This window comes from Nerophis lumbriciformis, linkage group LG10 (genome assembly GCF_033978685.3).
Source record: "Nerophis lumbriciformis linkage group LG10, RoL_Nlum_v2.1, whole genome shotgun sequence".
In the NCBI taxonomy this organism is placed as follows: Eukaryota; Metazoa; Chordata; class Actinopteri; order Syngnathiformes; family Syngnathidae; genus Nerophis; species Nerophis lumbriciformis.
Genome location: NC_084557.2, coordinates 24829944 through 24850299, shown reverse-complemented (window position 1 = coordinate 24850299; position 20356 = coordinate 24829944). Strand labels below are relative to the sequence as shown.

General features: G+C 37.7%; 1 protein-coding gene across 3 annotated transcripts in view; it reads right to left on the bottom strand.

Moving 5' to 3' along the window:
- Nucleotides 1-20356, bottom strand: part of LOC133612510 (excitatory amino acid transporter 2-like) — an 88588-nt gene that overhangs the window by 11682 nt on the left and 56550 nt on the right. For all 3 annotated transcript variants that reach the window (XM_061969968.2, XM_061969967.2, XM_061969969.2), the window contains exons 3-9: nucleotides 18376-18528; nucleotides 11879-12129; nucleotides 9205-9352; nucleotides 8975-9101; nucleotides 6402-6635; nucleotides 6129-6323; nucleotides 1192-1326 (exon numbers count right to left, since the gene is read on the bottom strand). In XM_061969968.2, coding sequence (XP_061825952.1) covers nucleotides 1192-1326; nucleotides 6129-6323; nucleotides 6402-6635; nucleotides 8975-9101; nucleotides 9205-9352; nucleotides 11879-12129; nucleotides 18376-18528 — 1243 coding nt within the window. The remainder of the gene's footprint in view (nucleotides 1-1191; nucleotides 1327-6128; nucleotides 6324-6401; nucleotides 6636-8974; nucleotides 9102-9204; nucleotides 9353-11878; nucleotides 12130-18375; nucleotides 18529-20356) is intronic.

Here is a 20356-nt window from a genome sequence, read left to right as displayed (position 1 = left end):
ACCACCATTTGTGCATAACCGTGCTAAATATAGAGGCAAATTAGCGGCCGCAGAACAGATTTAGTCTTGATCAATCACATTGCCAGTGCCAAACGACTATATTTGCATCTCCTCCTCCCAGTAGTGTGGATGTTCTGATAATCAGCATGTTTTTTTTTTACGAATACATGAAGACAGGCACTTTAAATGGGTTCTGCTCTCTAGTGTACTAATTTAAGAGACGCAATGCTCTCTGCACAAGCTAAGTATATCAAGCTTTTCTTTAATATACGCAAACCTTTAGTAGATTAGACCCTTGGTGTGGATTAACTACCTTTTTTTTTTTTTTTTTTTTTACAGTAGATTTGCTTTTCAAGTTGTGTTTTAACCCTTGTGTGGTGTTCGGGTCTGTGGTACCCGTTTTTATTTTTTATTAAAAGAAAAATTATACAATTAATTAATTTTTCAAACTGAGAATCACTGACTTTGGCTCATTTTCTGTGAAGAACATATATCAGAATACATATTTAATAACCACACACCATACACCCCCCTACACATTTCTATTACATATAAGATGGACCCGGGGTTAATAGAAGTGTGGAAATTGATGTCCTGTGTCGCACACACACACACACACACACACACACACACACACACACACACACACACACACACACACACACACACACACACACACACACACACACACACACAGCAGGCCTAGACAGGAGGAGGACAGAGTGTAGGTACACAGAACATCAGAGGGTCAAATGTGCGAGAAAATGAGAGCAGACAGTGTTGACAAACAATGTTGCAACCTTGTGTGGGAACCACAGGTGCAGAAACACAAAAGAAGAATCCCTGTGGGATGCAGAAATTGGCAGAGAAATTTTCCGTGCAACGTTCATATTGTTACTCAGCCAGCGTTTGTGGGTCTGATGAACCCGTTGCATTTTGTGGATTTTAAGGCCTCACAATCAAACACTTTTATGTTAAAATACTGAACAGATGTTTACTGGGGTAAGGTAAACAATGTTAAAATACTGAACAGATGTTTATTGGGGTAAGGTAAACATCTGTTCAGTATTTTAACATAATCTGAACATTACACAAGGGTTAAACAAACCATTCCTGAGTCTTTCTCTGTTCGTTCATGACTTGACCGTCTCTCTCTAAAACACCACTCACAGAACTGAAACTGAAACTCACAGCAGCCAGTCAACAGCAACCAGCAGACTGATGTCCTGGGTTGGCAGCCCCACAGCAGTCAGGATCAAGAGCATGGTCACCAGTCCGGCACTGGGAATACTGGCAGCTCCAACACTGGCGAGTGTAGCAGTGAGACTAGATGGAGAAAGTAAAATGAGTACAACTCATGATCAAAGGTTATTGGCATCTCTAGATCTGCTGATCTGAACCACACGTGAATCCTCAGCACTGTCCTTGTGTGAAGTGTAAAAGCTGCAAGGCACCAGAGTGGGTGCTTGACCATATACATAAGTGTCTCTCGCCTACGAGAGACGAGATCGCCCATTCAAGAATGTGATCATGAAAGGTGATCCAGCCTTGACTCGAGCTGTTGATCCAATAACAGTTATAGTGGAAATGAGGTTGCTCCGATCCGTTTGTGTCACGTATAATTTTATAGTTTGGGGTTTAATTTCATCTTCCAGCTTGTTTCTGTGTATATCTGTCAATAGTTCATATACTGTAGTTGGATTTGCTTGGTTTGCCTGATGCATGTCACAGCTAATCAGCTCGCTCCGTACCCGATTCTGTTCAAACCTTGTTTGATTGTAGACTAACATAACTGTTGTGTAAAATAATTTCCTGTAATAACAAATGCAGTCTTTTTATTTGGATTTTGATCCCTCTATACCTGATTTTAAATAACTCAATATTTGTGGATCTTAATTGTTTTCCCACCTTTTCCTTCCCTTCCCAAACCATACCTGAGAGTTATTACAGCCAGAGCTAACTGGTTTGACTAGAAAACATTTTAAGCTTTATAAGCTATTTAAGTTACAGATCTGCTCAGTGGCAGCCCTGAGATCGGTAGGTCGTGTGTTCAAACCCCGGCCGAGTCATAATATAAAAATGGGACCCATTACCTCCTTGCTTGGCACTCAGCATCAAGGGTTGGAATTGGGGGTTAAATCACCAAAAAGATTCCCGAGCGCAGCCACCGCTGCTGCTCACTGCTATCCTCACCTCTCAGGGGGTAGAAACAATGCATAAGGTAATGTCACCACACCTTGTGTGTGTGTGTGACTATCAGTGGGGCAATTTGAACACACACTAAAGTCTCTTAAAAGGCAGCCTTAGTTTAGTATGAAGATCTGTAATATTTGTAGGAAACACTGTTTGTTTACAATTATACCAACTAGGGATGTGTTGATCGATCGGCCAGCGATCAGTATTGGCTGATGCCTGTGAAAAACGGACGTAATCGCCATTGCCGATTAATGCCTTTCACCACCGATCACAATAAACGATCCCTGGACTGTGGCTGATATTTCACAGCCTGCAGCCTGTGAGCAGTGCGGTATCGCCCTCGCCCTTTTCCTCACACTGCACATACGTGTGGCGGTGGCAAATCAAAACAAACATGTGTTGTCCCCATACCAATATTTTGGTACCGGGACTAAAATTATTTCGATACTTTTCGGTACTTTTCGATACTTTTCTAAATAAAGGGGAACACAAAAAATTGCATCATTGGCTTTATTTTAACAACAAATCTTAGGGTACATTAAACATGTTTCTTATTGCAAGTTTGTCCTTAAATAAAATAGTGAACATACAAGACAACTTGTCTTTTAGTAGTAAGTAAACAAACAAAGGCTCCTAATTAGTCTGCTGACATATGCAGTAACATATTATGTCATTTTCCATTCTATTATTTTGTCAAAATTATTAAGGACAAGTGGTACAAAATGAATTATTAATCTACTTGTTCATTTACTGTTAATATCTGCTTACTTTCTCTTTTAGCATGTTCTATTTACACTTCTGTTAAAATGTAATAATCACTTATTCTTCTGTTGTTTGATACTTTACATTAGTTTTGGATGATTCCACAAATTTGGGCATCAATCTGATACCAAGTCGTTACAGGATCATGTGTGACAATCATTGGTACTTTAAAACTTTTTTAACTTAATACATTGGTCATACTCAAAATCCTCATGTAAAATATTGATGTAATCATAGAAGTATCGACTAAATACGTTCATGTACTTAGTATCACTACAGTGGATGTTAGGTGTAGATCCACAATGGCGTTTGTTTACATTGTGTACCATCAGTGGTGGAAAACACTGTGTTTCGCCGACTGCTCTCTCACCTACGTCTATTTCACAGACGTAGTTGGGCCAGTTCTCCACCAGGCAGTGTACTCTCACATTAACGATCTCCTTAAAGAAGGTGTCTCATCCTCTGTAAGTTTCTTATGGAGCTCAGATGTCAGTCCTATGTCCATGTTGAGTCTTACAGCTCATTGGTTTGATTCAGATATCCAACTTCACAAAGCTGTTCTGCATGTGCAGGAGTTTTCTGTTTCCCACACTGCCGTAGCTAAAGCGCTTACAAAAATGTTCCAAAGGTGGCATATTCCAAATGACAAGGTGCACCTGATCCTGAGAGACGATTTCCGGAACATGGTGAAAGGTATATGACAGATGCTTGGGGTGTACGGCACACACCCTGCAGCTGGCCCTCCATGATGCAGTGCTGTCGCAGCACACTATAAGTGACATTATTGCCACAGGGAGATGCAATTTGGGCACTTTAGGCATTCTCTCTTAGCATATGCAAGACTTCAGGTTAAGAGTTTTTCAGTTGTATTTTTGACTGAATTAATAACTACGTTTCCATGAACTAAATTAGTCTGATTTCTCAAATAGTTCGGTGTTTTGTATTTTTACACCTAGATGTAAAGTCCCAGTGTCCATGCACACTCTCTAATGCAGGGGTGTGAAAGTTAAGGCCCACAGGCCAGATCCGGCCCGTGAATGAATTATCTATGGCCACCGGGATGATATTTGATTAGTATTAGAACTGGCCTGCAGGCCACAGCCGCCTGCTGCTGTTTTGCACGCACCAATACTCCACCGGTGTTGGAATTTTCAAATGGAGTCCCATCAAGACATAAAAATGGGGTCCCACAGTAGATTTTTGGGGTCCTACTTTTTTGTAACCGTTTTGAAAATAAATGATAAATTATCCTGTTGTATCTCACATTCTATATTGTGTTTTGGAAAAAGGTTGTCATAAACCTTACTTAATTCATAAAAAAATATAATACAAAAGAAAGCACATTTCTATGCATATGTAAATGCATTCAGTTATAAAAATTCATTCATTTTCTTCTTTCTTTCATGGATTTAAGCTTAACCACTGCCGGTATTTTTTTTCTATATTTTTATTGTAATATTTTCAGAATGTGTTTGTTCTATTTTTGACCAAAGTAAGACAAAGAAAACAGTCTGAAGTTGTCTTTATTTTTTAGATTTAATGCCAGGATTTTAATAGGGATCAATAAAGTACTTTCTATTCTATTCTATTCTATTTCTAATAGTCCGGCCCGCGTGCGCACAGATTTTCCTCCATGCAGTTAAAATAAGTTTGACACCCCTGCTCTAATGTGACTATTGGTCATACGTCGTGTGCCTCTCGTACACTAGGGGGCGCTTATTTCCTTTTAGTGCAGATAAATGTATTGGTTTTCCGGTTAACCTGTGACGTCACACCAGTCATCTGCGACTCTTCTCAAATCGAAAGTTTAGATCTGTTGTACCTGATGTCCGCTGTAATATTGGCACATATTACAAATATTACGTCTTTAATGGCTATGATGATGTTAAATAGCAGACAGCAACAACATTTGTTCTTATATTGGGTTACAAACATGACACTACTACCAAGAAGGTCTCGGACCAGATGCAGGTCAAAAGCAAAGAAAGGAATTTTATTGAAGGAATTTTTGCACGGAGAATAATGGATACAAAACTTTCGAATGTCAGCAAAGCCATAACTCACAATAAGTGATGAACAGTGTTACTACATTGGCTTCATCTACATGAGCATTTATTGCAATATTTGGGATTATAAAAGGTTGGTTTGAAGTTGGGACCAATAATTCCATCTTTTCCTCACTCTAATGAGGTACCAATTTTCAATACTTTTGTGGTGTTCAAATGTGTCGTAAAAAAACAAAAACACTTTTTTTAATTGAAGATTTAACAGTGAGCTGTGCTGTCCAGTTGTCATGTACTGTCCTGTATTACATAGTAGACTTTGCATGCAGTTGCAATTCCCAGAACTTAGATGGCAGTAGTGTGGAGACTATGATGTGTTGCCTTAGCCGGGGAATAGTCTTAGCTATCAAGTTGAATGTGCTAGTATTTTCTTATGCTGCGCCCTACAAAGTGTGTATACTGTAAGTATTATATTTATTTCACACCAGCTGCTTGATTGTAACATGCATCTCGGTGTGGTTTTGATAACCAAATTTGGAGCTGTTGAAATTAAAATCGGTAATGGTAATTAGTAGCATGTGTATGGCAAATTCAACGTAAATTAGTATTGAGCGAACATACTTTTAAAAGTGGAGCCTTACTGTACTTTTGAGCCGTCTCCTTGCTTTTTGTTGGTGTGGGATATTGTAACACGACATGGAGGCAGTCTGCCTGAGCCCACGCTGAGTGCTTGACTGCTTGTTTCCCAGCCAAGTGCTTGAGCCGGTGCTGAGTTTGAAACCGGATCTGAAGTTACGTGCAACGAATGTACGAAATATGGCACCGTTTGATTTTACGTAAATCTGTACCTGGTAGTACCAACGAACTTCGGTTGGTACATATAAAAGTACCAAAATCAGTAACCATACCCAATGAAAGTGAAGTGAATTATATTTATATAGCGCTTTTTCTCTAGTGACTCAAGGCACTTTACATAGTGAAACACAATATATAAGTTACATTTAAACCAGTGTGGGTGGCACCGGGACACAACGGCAGTGACTAGGATGGCGGAAACAGGGATCGAACCAGGAACCCTCAAGTGGCTGGCACGGCCACTCTACTAACCGAGCTATACCACCCCGAGCTATAAACACACTTTATATACCACAATGTGTACTTTCTGACCTGACAGTGACAATCTGACCAGGGTCCAGGTGGATACCATTCATCTGGGCGATAAAGATGGCAGCCACGGCCTCGTACAGAGCAGTTCCGTCCATGTTGATGGTGGCACCGACCGGAAGAACGAAACGAGTGACTCTCTTGTCAATTCCCAAATTCTCCTCCAGACAGCGGAAAGTGACAGGCAGTGTGCCGGCACTTGGGAGGAAAAAACAGTATTTGTTGAATATTAAGAGATTTCAATGGATCCAGCTATTTATGCTCGATAATGCTGACCTGGAGGCAGTTCCAAGGGCAGTGATCCAGGCCTGGAAGATACCCAAGAAGAATTTGAAAGGATTCTTCCTGACAATGGCAAAATAGATGCTGGGCAGGAAGATAACTCCATGGATGATGAGGCCAACGATCACAGTGACCATGTACATGCCCAGTTGTCTGCCCACCACCTCCAAGTCTTTGATGGAGATGATCTTACCACAGATCAGGCAGGCAATACCAAAGGGGGAATACCTGGGGAAAACAACAGGGCTTAGGTGCTGATTGAATGATCATCTTAATGTACATGTTAGCACCATTTTTATTTCATTGTTATTTGTATTTATTATATGTATTTATTCTATTTTTGCATTTTATGTGTAGTGGTACCTCAACTTAAAAGTGTCCCAACTTAAGAGTGTTTGAAATAAGAGCTGTCTCTCAGCTAATTGTTAGGCTTTAGGTCAGAGCTGGGCAAATATTTTGACTCGAGGGCCACGTTGAGAGAAAAAAAATGTGTCTGGGGGGGCCAATGTATAAGTGTGTATAAATTATATGTACACATTTAGCTGTAAAAATCTGCTGTACAGTATGTGTGTTTGGGTCCATTTTTTTCAGGAACACTAATACCAAAAGTCACAATGTCCGAGTTCTGAAAACGTTATGACAGACCACCTAAAAAAAATGCAATAGAATATTACAGTTTTTTAGTGAATGAAACACCCAAAATGTACATTAAAGGCCTACTGAAACCCACTACTACCGACCACGCAGTCTGATAGTTTATATATCAATGATGACATCTTAACATTGCAACACATGCCAATACGGCCGGGTTAACTTACTAAAGTGCAATTTTAAATTTTGCGCGAAATATCCTGCTGAAAACGTCTCGGTATGATGACGTCAGCGCGTGACGTCATGGATTGTGGAGGACATTTTGGGACAGCATGGTGGCCAGCTATTAAGTCGTCTGTTTTCATCGCAAAATTCCACAGTATTCTGGACATCTGTGTTGGTGAATCTTTTGTAATTTGTTCAATGAACAATGGAGACAGCAAAGAAGAAAGCTGTAGGTGGGAAGCGGTGTATTGCTGCCGACTGCAGCAACAACAGCCGGTGTTTCATTGTTTACATTCCCGGAAGATGACAGTCAAGCTTTACCATTGGCCTGTGGAGAACTGGGACAACAGAGGCTCTTACCAGGAGGACTTTGAGTTGGATACGCAGACACGGTACCGTGAGTACGCATGCAGCTGCGGCTTTCAAACATTTGATCGCTTGCCCGTACGTGCGTGCCGCTATGTGCATGTCACGTATGCAACTTTGGGGACTTTGGGGAAATATATGTGCTGTATGAACTTTGGAGAGGTGAACAGTACTTTGGGCTGTGGGATTGAGTGTGTTGTGCAGGTGTTTGAGTTGTATTGGCGGTTTATATGGACGGGAGGGGGGAGGTGTTTGTTATGCAGGATTCATTTGTGGCATATTAAATATAAGCCTGGTTGTGTTGTGGCTAATAGAGTATTGTGTTTATTTACTGTTTTAGTCATTCCCAGCTGAATATCAGGTCCCACCCGCCTCTCACTGCATCTTCCCTATCTGAATCGCTCCCACTGCCCTCTAGTCCTTCACTCTCACTTTCCTCATCCACAAATATTTCATCCTCTCTCAAATTAATGGGGAAATCGTCGCTTTCTCTGTCGGAATCGCTCTCGCTGCTGGTGGCCATGATTGTAAACAATGTGCAGACTTCCTGTACAGGCAAGGCTTTTTTATCAGTGACCAAAAGTTGCCAACTTTATCGTCGATGTTTTCTACTAAATCCTTTCAGCAAAAATATGGCAATATCGCAAAATGATCAAGTATGACACATAGAATGGACCTGCTATCCCCGGTAAATAAGAAAATCACATTTCAGTAGGCCTTTAAAATGAAGAAAGTGAGATTTACAATATTACCTATGAACAATAAATCACTGAATATTAGCAACTTATGAGCGTCGCTCCTCTTTTACCAGCTCCTTTATTATTGTGTATCTTTTACAACCAAGCAAAACACAACAAAAATGAAAAAAAAAAGAGCAACATTTGAATGCAAAGTGTAATAAACACCTACAATAGGATAGAATCACCTAAAAATCTCCTTTTGCATCTGTTTCTGACACACTTGTTTCAGGCTGGCTGCAATGAAAACAAGCCCCACCCATTCTGGTTTGTTCCTCGTCTGAGCTGCTGTGACGTAGATTACAATAATAACTTGTATAACACTCAAAAGCGCAGATTTCGACCATTGGAATACTTTCTATAGTTCAAGACTTAAGGTAGTTTAAAAACATCACTGCACATCATAATGGCGGCGACAGTTTTGATGTTAAAGGTCTAAATGAATGATGTAGAATGTCCGGCGGGCTGTATTGAAAATTTTAATGGGCCTCATGTGGCCCGTTAAGTTAAGTTAAGTTAAGTTTTGCTTTAGGTTGTAAGCAAAAATGTGAGTTCCAAGCATCCCTGCCATTAGTTGGTGTTGATGTATACGACCAAACCCCCGGCAGCCAACAACACACAGCACAAGTAGTATTTTGTGATACTCACCACATGATCAGGATGACAAGTTTCATCACGATCTCATTGAGGATGTTGAAAAACTCAATCATCAATCTGGCCCTCTCGCCCATCTTGCCCATACAGATGCCAAAAGCAATAAAGAAACCAATCAAACCTGCAAGGGGGGAAAAAATAAATCACAAAACTGTCAGACTTGACAATTTAAGTCCTAAATCCTAACTCTTACTGTCAGCACCTTTTTAAAACTGAATACAAACCCAGAACATTCATGCCACTCTTGAACTGCAGGGACTTTTTGACGACGAACTGAGGCTCCTTGGTAATATTTGCCAACAAGCCCTCCATGGAGGTGGCGTTGACATTCTCCTCAACAACCACTTCCACCTTCTTTGTCACCGTTTGGATCTAAGAGGAGAAGTCAATAGTGAAGTGAAGTGAAGTGAATTATATTTATTAAGCACTTATCCTCGAGCGACTCAAAGTGCTTTACATAGTGAAACCCATTAACTACATGTTGGCACTGGGAGCAGGTGGGTAAAGGGTCTTGCCCAAGGACACAACGACGGTGACTCGGATGGCAGAAGTGAGAATCGAACCTGGAACCCAGCCGCGCCCCAAATGATTGTGGATGTCAGATCTGGATTCTGTAGAAGTTATGTTCTTCTCATGCTACAATGCCTACTGATATGTATTCTCAAATTATCATATTTTTAAAATAATATGGTAAAAATTCCTGGTACCTGGGAATCGATACCGGTACTAAACGGTAGCAACTTAGGATTGTTCTATGTATGTTTATGTGTTAATAAATGTTGATTTGTTTAATAATACATAATACATTTGTTTTAATAAAACATTTAACAATGATAACTGTGCTGTAAATTAGTCATATCTTGATTTCTTACACTTCTACGTCTCATTTGCAAGTATCATATTTTATCATATTGCAGTGGCAATTCCAAGACGTAGCAGTAGTGTATGTTGCCTAGTCAGGGAGTAGTCTTTGCCATTATTTTTTTTATTCTGGCCTTCTTGTAAATTTTTGTAAAGCACTTTGAATTGATTTGTGTACGCATTGTGCTCAATAACAAACTTGCCTTGCCTAGTCTTTTGTTGTGTCTTAGAAAACAATAAGTATTTAAAAAAAAATTAAGTATTTTACTTATTACACACCTGTTGTTTGATTGTAACGTGCATCTTAGTTGTAGTATTCATTACCTAACTTGGAGGTGTTGAAATTGCCAATGCTATAAATAGCATGTACATAGCAAATCTAAAGTAAATTAGCATTGAGCGAGTGCATTTTGAAAAGTGGAGCCTTACTTTACGCTCAAGTGTTTTCTATCAATCATACTTGCTTTGTTGGCATGGAAAATTGAGAGTCCGATCTGAGTGCTGCCCAAGTACTTGTTTGCACACCAAGAGGCTGATTCATTAAAATCCAAATACCATGTGCTAAACAGCATGTGGAAAAAAAATACAATTAGTGTGTAGTATGAGTGGGTGTGTTGCATAAGATCTACTAAGACTGCGTGTGCAATTGAAAAGTGGTGCAGACCGCCTTATTTAAATTAGGATTTTGCATGCATACAGGCTTTTACCACAGAGACACTTGATTACTTTCTGCACATTCATGTTTTTAATGCTCCTACCTGTGTGCGATGTGTTGAACCAGCATAATCTGTAACACTTTTAATGAATCGCAATCAAGACAACAGAAACATATGCAAACTAACACTTAATTCTGTGCACAAGGCTGTGGATCGCATTGGTTTGTCTGGAATGACTAAAACGCAAGAAAATGCACAATTAAATATTTATTTTCATGTAGGAGATATGTTATAGTAATACATTTCCTAAAAAAAACAAAACAAATGGCTTTAAAAACAAAAAATGCCACTAGACACCAAGACGCATCAATTGAATTAATTTTAATTAGCCCAATAAGTCATCCAGCAGCTACACAATTATAAAAGAAAATTGCTGAATGGACGATATGTCTGATGTTTTTATTTCTGACCGTACAAAATGTTGACACACAAACGTAGGGCCGATCCTGCAGCCGTGTGTGGAACTGTCAGTTTGCACGTCCTTCTGACACGTGCTAAATAAAACGCAAAATAGTGCTCGCAAAACAGTGATGAGTGTTGGTAAATCACATAACGCGTGCTAAATAATTAAAGTTGCATTTTCCCCTCCCAGTATTGTGGGAGCGCTTTGATGATCAGCATATATTTTGCATATTAATGAAGACAGAGACGCAACATGGATTGCACGCCTTATTCTGCTCACTTATCAGACGCAATCCATTATTTAATCATGATTTAGTACACGCAAACCTTAAGTAAATCAGGTCCTAAGTGTTTAAGCTTCAATCGGACGTGACGTCGTCACATGCAACAAAATTATCGAAGTATGGCACCTTTTGAATTTATGTATACCAGGTAGTACCGACAAAATTTGGTCTGTTACTGTAAAAGTACCAATTTTTGTACCGATCCCCAGTTTTATAGTGCTGTTTTTGGTAAAAAAAAATTCATTTGAGACTATTGGACTTTTTGCTCAGACATTTTATGTTATTCAGACAACCTGCAAATCTGTACATTTTGGGACCGTTCTGATGGTGTCAAATAAATCACAATATGAAAAATACAAAAAATAATTGTAGCAATTCCAATCTACATCTTGCTTGACTTCGTATCAGTTGTGAATATGCATTACAACGCATCATTTCTGTTTGTGCTATTTAGGACAAAAAAAAAGGCAAAAATGAGATACTACGAGAATACTATACTGTAGTTTCCCTGGTATTTTTGCTTTTACATTGTTCCAGATTTATCCTAAATATATGTTTAACGTATTGTGTGCTTTATTTTGCTCATAATACACACTTGTGCCTGAAATTTGTGTTCCACCGTACTGTTGTCTTACCTGTTGAAAGCAAGCCTGCACCAGATTCTCGGGGAACAGGTTCCTGATCAAATCAAAGAAGGCATCCAAGCTGGACACGTCGTCGTTTTTCTCGCCCTCTCCCAGGTTCTCCTTCAGTTTGGGATTGCCAGGGTGGATGACTAACACCAGGATGACTCCCAAAATGGCGGCAATAATAGTGGTGGACATGTAGTAGACCATCGCCCTGGTGCCCAGACGCCCACTGGATTTTGCATCCAAACCTGCTAGACCTGTAGCCAGGGGACAATAGAGTGTATTCCTCGCTGATCATGGCTGAAATCTGAATGTTAGCTAAATTAAATATCTTAAAATTACACAATTAACAATAAAACATTAGAACAGTGGTTCTTAACCTGGGTTCGATCGAACCCTCGGGGTTCGGTGAGTCGGCCTCAGGGGTTCGGCCGAGTTCAAAACACACCCGACTCATCGTGTAAATACAAACTTCTCCCTATCGGCGTATTACGGATACGGCAACAGCTGACTGGTTTGCAGGTGTGTAATTTGTTGTGAGTTTATGCATGTGTTGGTTTTGTTGTTTGAACATTAAAACATTAACGAGATTATTGAGTTCAAATGTCTATTGAGTACATCAATAGTAAAAACGTTGCGTTCAAGTGTTTACCAAGTAAAACATAAATGAGAGTGTTGCGTTCAAATGTCTACTAAGTACATCAATAGTAAGAATGTTGTGTTCAAGTGTTTACCAAGTAAAATAATAGTGGGAGTGTTGCGTTCAAATGTCTACTAAATAAATCAATAGTAAGGATGGTGTGTTCAAGTGTTTACCAAGTAAAATAATAGTGTTGCATTTAAAAGTCTACTAAGTACATTAAAAGTAAGAATGTTGTGTTCAAATGTTTACCAAGTAAAACATAAACGAGAGTGTTGCGTTCAAATGTCTACTAAGTACATCAATAGTAAGAATGTTGCGTTCAAGTGTTTACCAAGTAAAACATTAACAAGATTGTTGCGTTCAAATGTCTATTAAGTACATCAATAGTAAGAATGTTGTGTTCAAGTGTTTACCAAGTGAAACATTAACAGGAGTGTTGTGTGCAAATTTCTATTAAGTACATCAATAGTAAGAATGTTGTGTTCAAGTGTTTACCATGTAAAATAATAGTGGGAGTGTTGCGTTCAAATGTCTATTAAGTACATCAATAGTAAGGATGGTGTGTTCAAGTGTTTACCAAGTAAAATAATAGTGTTGCATTCAAATGTCTACTAAGTACATTAAAAGTAAGAATATTGTGTTCAAGTGTTTACCGAGTAAAACATTAACAAGATTGTTGCGTTCAAATGTCTATTAAGTACATCAATAGTAAAAATGTTGTGTTCAAATGTTTACCAAGTAAAACATAAACGAGAGTGTTACGTTCAAATGTCTACTAAGTAGATCAATAGTTAGAATGTTGCGTTCAAGTGTTTACCAAGTAAAACATTAACGAGATTGTTGCGTTCAAATGTCTATTAAGTACATCAATAGTAAGAATGTTGTGTTCAAGTGTTTACCAAGTAAAACATAAACAGGAGTGTTGCGTTCAAATGTCTATTAAGTACATCAATAGTAAAAATGTTGTGTTCAAGTGTTTACCATGTAAAATAATAGTGGGAGTGGAGTGTTGCGTTTAAATGTCTATTAAGTACATCAATTGTAAGAATGGTGTGTTCAAGTGTTTACCAAGTAAAATAATAGTGTTGCATTCAAATGTCTACTAAGTACATTAAAAGTAAGAATGTTGTGTTCAAGTGTTTACCGAGTAAAACATTAACGAGATTGTTGCGTTCAAATGTCTATTAAGTACATCAATAGTAAAAATGTTGCGTTCAAGTGTTTACCAAGTAAAACAAGTACTTATTAATGCCTTATTCGGCATGGCCTTATTATAACCCTAACCCTGTAACCTGACCCTAACAAATAACTCTAAATTAAGTCTTTATTACTTAGAATATGTTCTCCATACTAAAGTTTTACCAAAAATATATAACTTTGTCTTGAATTTGAAAAAAAAAAAAAACATTTTATTTTTCATTAAAGAAGGGTTCGGTGAATGCGCAAATGAAACTGGTGGAGTTCGGTACCTCCAACAAGGTTAAGAACCACTGCATTAGAATTACAGTACCTTATGGCATTTCCACACCGTCAATATATATATAAAATAAAAAAATATTAAAAGAATTAGGACAGTGCCCATTAATTAACATACTGTAAAAATATTAAAATAATTAGGACAGTGCCCATTAATTAACATACTGTATCATTATACGTTAATGTAAATATAGTGGAATTAGCACATGTCTAAATATAATTTGTGGTTAAATTAGGAATGACAGACAACATAAGACATGAGATAGGTCTACAGGTAGTGATGTGTGGAAGGATACTGAAGCACCGATGCATTATGAAATACAAGGAGTGAAAGTGTGCCCTTCGAAGCCTGGATGTGTGTGTGTCACTTTAAGAAAACACATGTGACCGATACAGCTGATGTGTCGTTTGACTGCGAAGTACCAAACTGTGTTTATCAGCAAGCACTTATTTCCAATCCAATCTAAACCGATCCACTCCCCTTTATTTCTATAGCACTATTAACAACAAAACTGTCTGCAGAGTGCTGCACATAAAAAAGAAACAATAAAAAGTAATGAAATTACAAGTATTTTCTGAGGGCGCCACAGACTGTGGATGCTTTTAAAAAAGGCTTAAAAACCCTTCTTTTTATAAAAAAGCCTTTTTTTTTCTTTTTTCTTTTTTTTTTCTTTTTAGATATATGCATACTAGTTCTAGCTATTAGGCTGTTCTAGTTTTTATTTTTATTTATTTTTATTGTCTTTTTATTTTTATTTTTTTTAATACACTGTAGCACTTTGAGGTTGTTTACTCAATGTAAAGTGCTTTTTACAAATAAAATATATAATTATTATTATTAATATTATTATTTAAAAGGAATCAAGTATAAAAATAATAATAATAATAAAATAAAAAATAAAATAAAAATATAATAAAATAATAAAAGAAATCAATAAAATAGAATAAAACAATAAATGGGGCGGCATGGCGTAGTGGGTAGAGCAACCGTGCCAGAAACCTGAGGGTTGCAGGTTCGCTCCCCGCCTCTTACCATCCAAAAATCGCTGCCGTTGTGTCCTTGGGCGGGACACTTCACCCTTTGCCCCCGGTGCCACTCACACCGGTGAATTGTATGATGAATGATAGGTGGTGGTCGGAGGGGCCGTTTGCGCAAATTGCAGCCACGCTTCCGTCAGTCTACCCCAGGGCAGCTGTGGCTATGAAAGTAGCTTACCACCACCAGGTGTGAATGATTGATGGGTTCTACATGTAAAGCGACTTTGGGTACTTAGAAAAGCGCTATATAAATCCCAGTTATTATTATTATTATTAATAAAAACATATCAATGTAATAGAATAAAACAATAAACGACACAGAGGACCACAATATTTAAAAGCCAGAGAATAAAAGTGGATTTTAAGACGAGACTTAAAACATTTTACAGTGGGAGCCATTCTGACATGAGTGGGCAGAACATTCCAAAGTTTAGAGTGAGCTGCAGCATAAATTTGGATGAGGTCCGTGATGTACTTTGGTCCATTCAAAGCTTTAAAAACATACAGAAAAATGTTAAAATCAATTGTAAAACACACAGGAAGCCAATGCAGAGAAGTGAGAATCGGGGTGATGTGCTCCTGCTTTTTTGGTTCCTGTTTGTGTTTCGCTCAGCAGCGACAGCTTAAACTAAATGAAGTCGAAGGAATGGCGAGCCACATTCCATTGTTTTTGTCACTACCAGCGATGTAAATGAAACCAAGACAAAAAAACTGAAATAATAAAATTCAATAAATGGAACGTACGAAAAAAGAAAACCACAAAGTGTGTGATCATATTGATCTTATAGCACCAAATAAAGTAAATATTTTTCTTGTTTACTATTACATATTCCTTTCTGTGCATCATTATTTGTTTAAAAATATATATACATCAAATGTTTTGTTTTGTTTGTTTTATTTTATTTTACAATTTTTTTGTCCATGGTCTTTGCTTATGGAATGCTTGTAATGTGTAATATTTTGTGACTTATTTATTATTTTGTATCATGACCTGCTGAATATTTACTGTATTAACCTGCCTTAGGACAACGGATGAAAATTAGCTATTGTGCCAACTCCGGCATATTTACATTGTTGCTCTATGTCGATGAATATGCATTGTCCTAATTCAAATTAATAAAAATAAATACAAATGTAGGAACTGTTTGAATCCATCAGACGGCATATGACCAATATGAAACACCAACACAGTATCAGCGCAGTGTCAATACAGCTAGAGAGTGTGTCACACACTCACTGCGGCTTCATTATCCATCACTATCTACATATACAGAGTTTATCCTCCTGAGAACCAGCGTGCTCTGCAGGGGGCAACTGTGTTTTGCTAACAAGGCTACTTTTTTTTCCAAAATGTGTAACTTTGACAAACATAATGTCCACTGCAGAGGACGCTGGTTCTCAGGAGGATATGACAGCTGACACAACAGCCCAACACTTGACAGTATATATCAGGGGTGTCAAACATAAGGCCCAAGGGCCGGATCAGGCCCGCCAACAGGTTTTATCCCGCCAAGAATAAAAATTAACCTGAAATTTGGAATGAAAGAAACAGCTGTTCTAAATGTGTCCACTGGATGTCGCAATAGCAATTATTTGTATCTTTGTAGATGATGCTACATATGTACAAAATAAACCACATGATGTTAGTACATCAGTCGAGGAAAATGAGCAAACTACATAAACAACATACAGTAATTTGATTTTGATATTATTTTTGGTAACACTTTAGTATGGGTAACATACCGTATATTACCAAATAAACGGCCTTGGGCAAATAACCGCCCATGTCCTAATAGCCGCCCGGGGTCTGACCCCATTTTGTCAATTAACCGCCTCTTCCTAATAACCGCCTATGTCCAAATAGCCGCCCATGGGCTGTTATTTGCATAATTTTGATTAAAATGCTACTGGGGTTGCGTTTGCTGCAGTATTATTGTTTTGATGGTTTTATAGAGTACTTGGTACCATAATTTTATTTTTCCTGTATGCTGCTTTATTTAAAACTTGGAGTACTGTAGCCTTTATTTTATTTAAGTGACAGTATTATTATTCTGTTTTGATGGTGGGTTTTATACTTGGGTACTTGGTACCATAATTTTATTTTTCCCGGTAAGCTGCTTTATTTAAAAAGTTTATTTATTTTTAGTATTGGTATTCTATTTGACAATTGTTGCACTACTGCTATGTTGAGGCCTTGTTGATCTCTTGTCTTTTGATAGCCTACCTCATGTTGATCTCTTGTTTTTTTGTTTGTATGTTTACAATAGCTTTTACATTTAAAGTTTTTTGTACGAAAAAAAAATACTGGACAGTAACCATTGTAACAAATAATGGCCTGGTGCAGGCTGGTGCAAAAATAAATAAAAGCCTTGTGCAAATAACCGTCTGCTTCTTTTAAACGCCTGTCTCCAAAATCGATTTTGTGAAATAAACGCCCGGGCTACTATTTGGTAATATACGGTATTCTAAGTAACAAAGACTTAAGGGTTAGGGTTAGGGTTATTGTAGTTTTGTTTTTTGTTATGTAAGAACAGTCCATATTCATTAAGTGGTATTAAAGGGAGAATCATATACAACAACTTCATTTTTTAGTACTAATAAGCAATAATTCTGAGGTTATTGAGGGAAGACTCTTAGTTAATGGCCTACTGGTTGTATAATAAGGTCATGCAGAATAAGGCATTAATAAGTACTTAATAATGACTAATTTAGAGCCAATATGTTACCAATTTGCATGTTAATAAGCAACTAATTAATGGTGAATATATGTTCTCCATACTAAAGTGTTACTAATATTTTTATCTTGAGTGAAAATTAACACCAATGAGTTGACTGTTGAACAGTATCAAATCATTTATTTAGAAAATATAAATACCGACAAATAAATTATTAACCGCAACATGTAAGTGTAAAAAAAAACCCCAACAATATTATGATTTGTACATTTTCAAAATTTGCTTGTTCTATTTTTAAACAAAGAAAACAATCTGAAGTTGTCTTCATTTTTAAGTTATCGTGGCGCGATTTTACCAGTCTGGCCCCCTTGGGAGTAGATTTTTCTCCATGTGGCCCCCCAATCTAAAATGAGTTTGACACCCCTGGTATATATAGTCATCATGGACACATTTTGCACCAAATCTAATAGATGCACGCACATTTTTACTAATAATAATGAAAAAGAAGCAGGATTTCCCATAAGGCTCCTTTATAAAAATAACACCTGAAAAGGCAACACTGCATACTATGTCCAGATGAACCTAATTACTGTAAGTTTCCTGTGAGTTTGCATGTATTGCGTTCTAGTAGTGTAGTAACGGGAATATCAAACAACAATGTATAAAAGTACCTGTGATTAAACTGGAGATGATAAGAGGCAGAATCAACATCTTCAACATCCTCATGAGGATATCTCCAGGAAAGGCGATCACCATGACGATGTCCGGGTGAATTGGGGAGGCAACACGAAGCAACATCCCTGCCACCGCTCCCAAGATCACACCTGAAGTCGGAGTACAAAGAGAGTAGAAGTGCACGGCTTCAAAAAAACTACAAGAAAAAAACTAATGTATTTATTATAAGTTATAATTTAGTTACCATTCAATTAGAACTCAAGTCATTCTCAAACGTTTTCTTTCAAAAAGTGTTGCGACAATATGAAGTCACACCAGAAGTGACAAGGACCGACGTGCACACAATAGAGGCTCAAAGAAAAGTGTTGACAGGCGACAGTTAAACCAGTGACATTTTTGCGTTTTTTGCAGTGCTGAGGGGGATGGAGAATGTTTTTGACTGACTGCCGCTTATAATAGGACAAAAGGTAACCACAGCTGGAGTGTTATAACAACACATTGTTTTCAGTGTGGACGTGGAATTTAAAAGCAGTTGTTTTTTGAGGGTATAAAATGCAGGGTTCGTACAGGTGCTTAAAAACCTTGAAAATGCTTGGATTTTTGGGTGAAGTGTTTGTAAATGCTTGGAAATGTTCATCATATTTCTCGGCAGTCTGACTCGGCTGATTATAAAATGGGAAAAAATGAAATAAGTTTCCTTAAAAATGAAAGCTACACGCTTGATCTGTTGGCTTTGCACGAGCTCTTACATTAGGTTGTTGTCATGCCAGATGTGTCGCCCCCAAGAGGACAGTCGGTCCATCATGCCGGGAGGTTGTCGTTTTAATGAACATTGGATGGAAAATGACAAATACAAACTTTGGATAAAATGTGGACCAAATCCACGTGTAGCCTGCTGCAAAGTATGCAAAAAGGAAATCCAACATGGTTCGATGTATTTTTTGCTCCATTATTTTGGTTGTCTACTTAATTTGTCTGACTCCGTCAGTTAAAGCAAACAAGTTACATTTTGTCGTTTTGGTTAATTGCATTAAAATGGTTACATTATTGGACTTGTTTGTACTGTGAAGGTAATGTACCGTTAATGTATAATTTGTAACCTTTTTCCCAACTGAGAGCTTAGTTAATATGAATGATTTTGTAGTTTTTACACAGCATGGTTGTATGCATTTTTTGCTCTATTATTTTCGTTGTCTACTTAACTTGTCTGGCTACCTCAGTGAAAGCAAAAAAGTTAACTTTTGTCTTTTTGTTCATTTGTTATCATAGCCACAGTTATAAGGTTAGATATGCTTAATGACAGGTGGCTGAGGTGTTGTGAAACAAACAAAATATTTTCCTTTAATTTATTATCCTTACATTAATGTGGAACAGTTTTGTTAATAAATGAGTGAAATTGACATTTTGCAGTTTACAAGCACAAATACGGTGTGAATCAATTTGTGCTGTTCGAGGTCATTGAGTGCTGTAAGTAACAAAAAGGACAAGAAATTTGAAAAACAACACAAATGGAGACACGTTTGCAAGCACCAATGACATTGAATAGTCTACAGCAGGGGTCACCAACGCGGTGCCCGCGGGCACCAGGTAGCCCGTAAGGACCAGATGAGTAGCCCGCTGGCCTGTTCTAAAAATAGCTCAAATAGCAGCACTTACCAGTGAGCTGCCTCTATTTTTTAAATTTTATTTATTTACTAGCAAGCTGGTCTCGCTTTGCTCAACATTTTTAATTCTAAGAGAGACAAAACTCAAATAGAATTTGAAAATCCAAGAAAATATTTTAAAGACTTGGTCTTCACTAACTGACAAAGAAACAGATAACAGATTTGGTGTCCAGTTCAAAGTGTGACATGATTTATTTAAACATTTGAGAGTTGACTTTTGTATTTTACATGAGTTATTTGTACAAACATGGTGCAAAGTAATTCATGATTTGTTAAAAAATGTTAGTGGCTAGCTAGTTAAAATGGGATATTG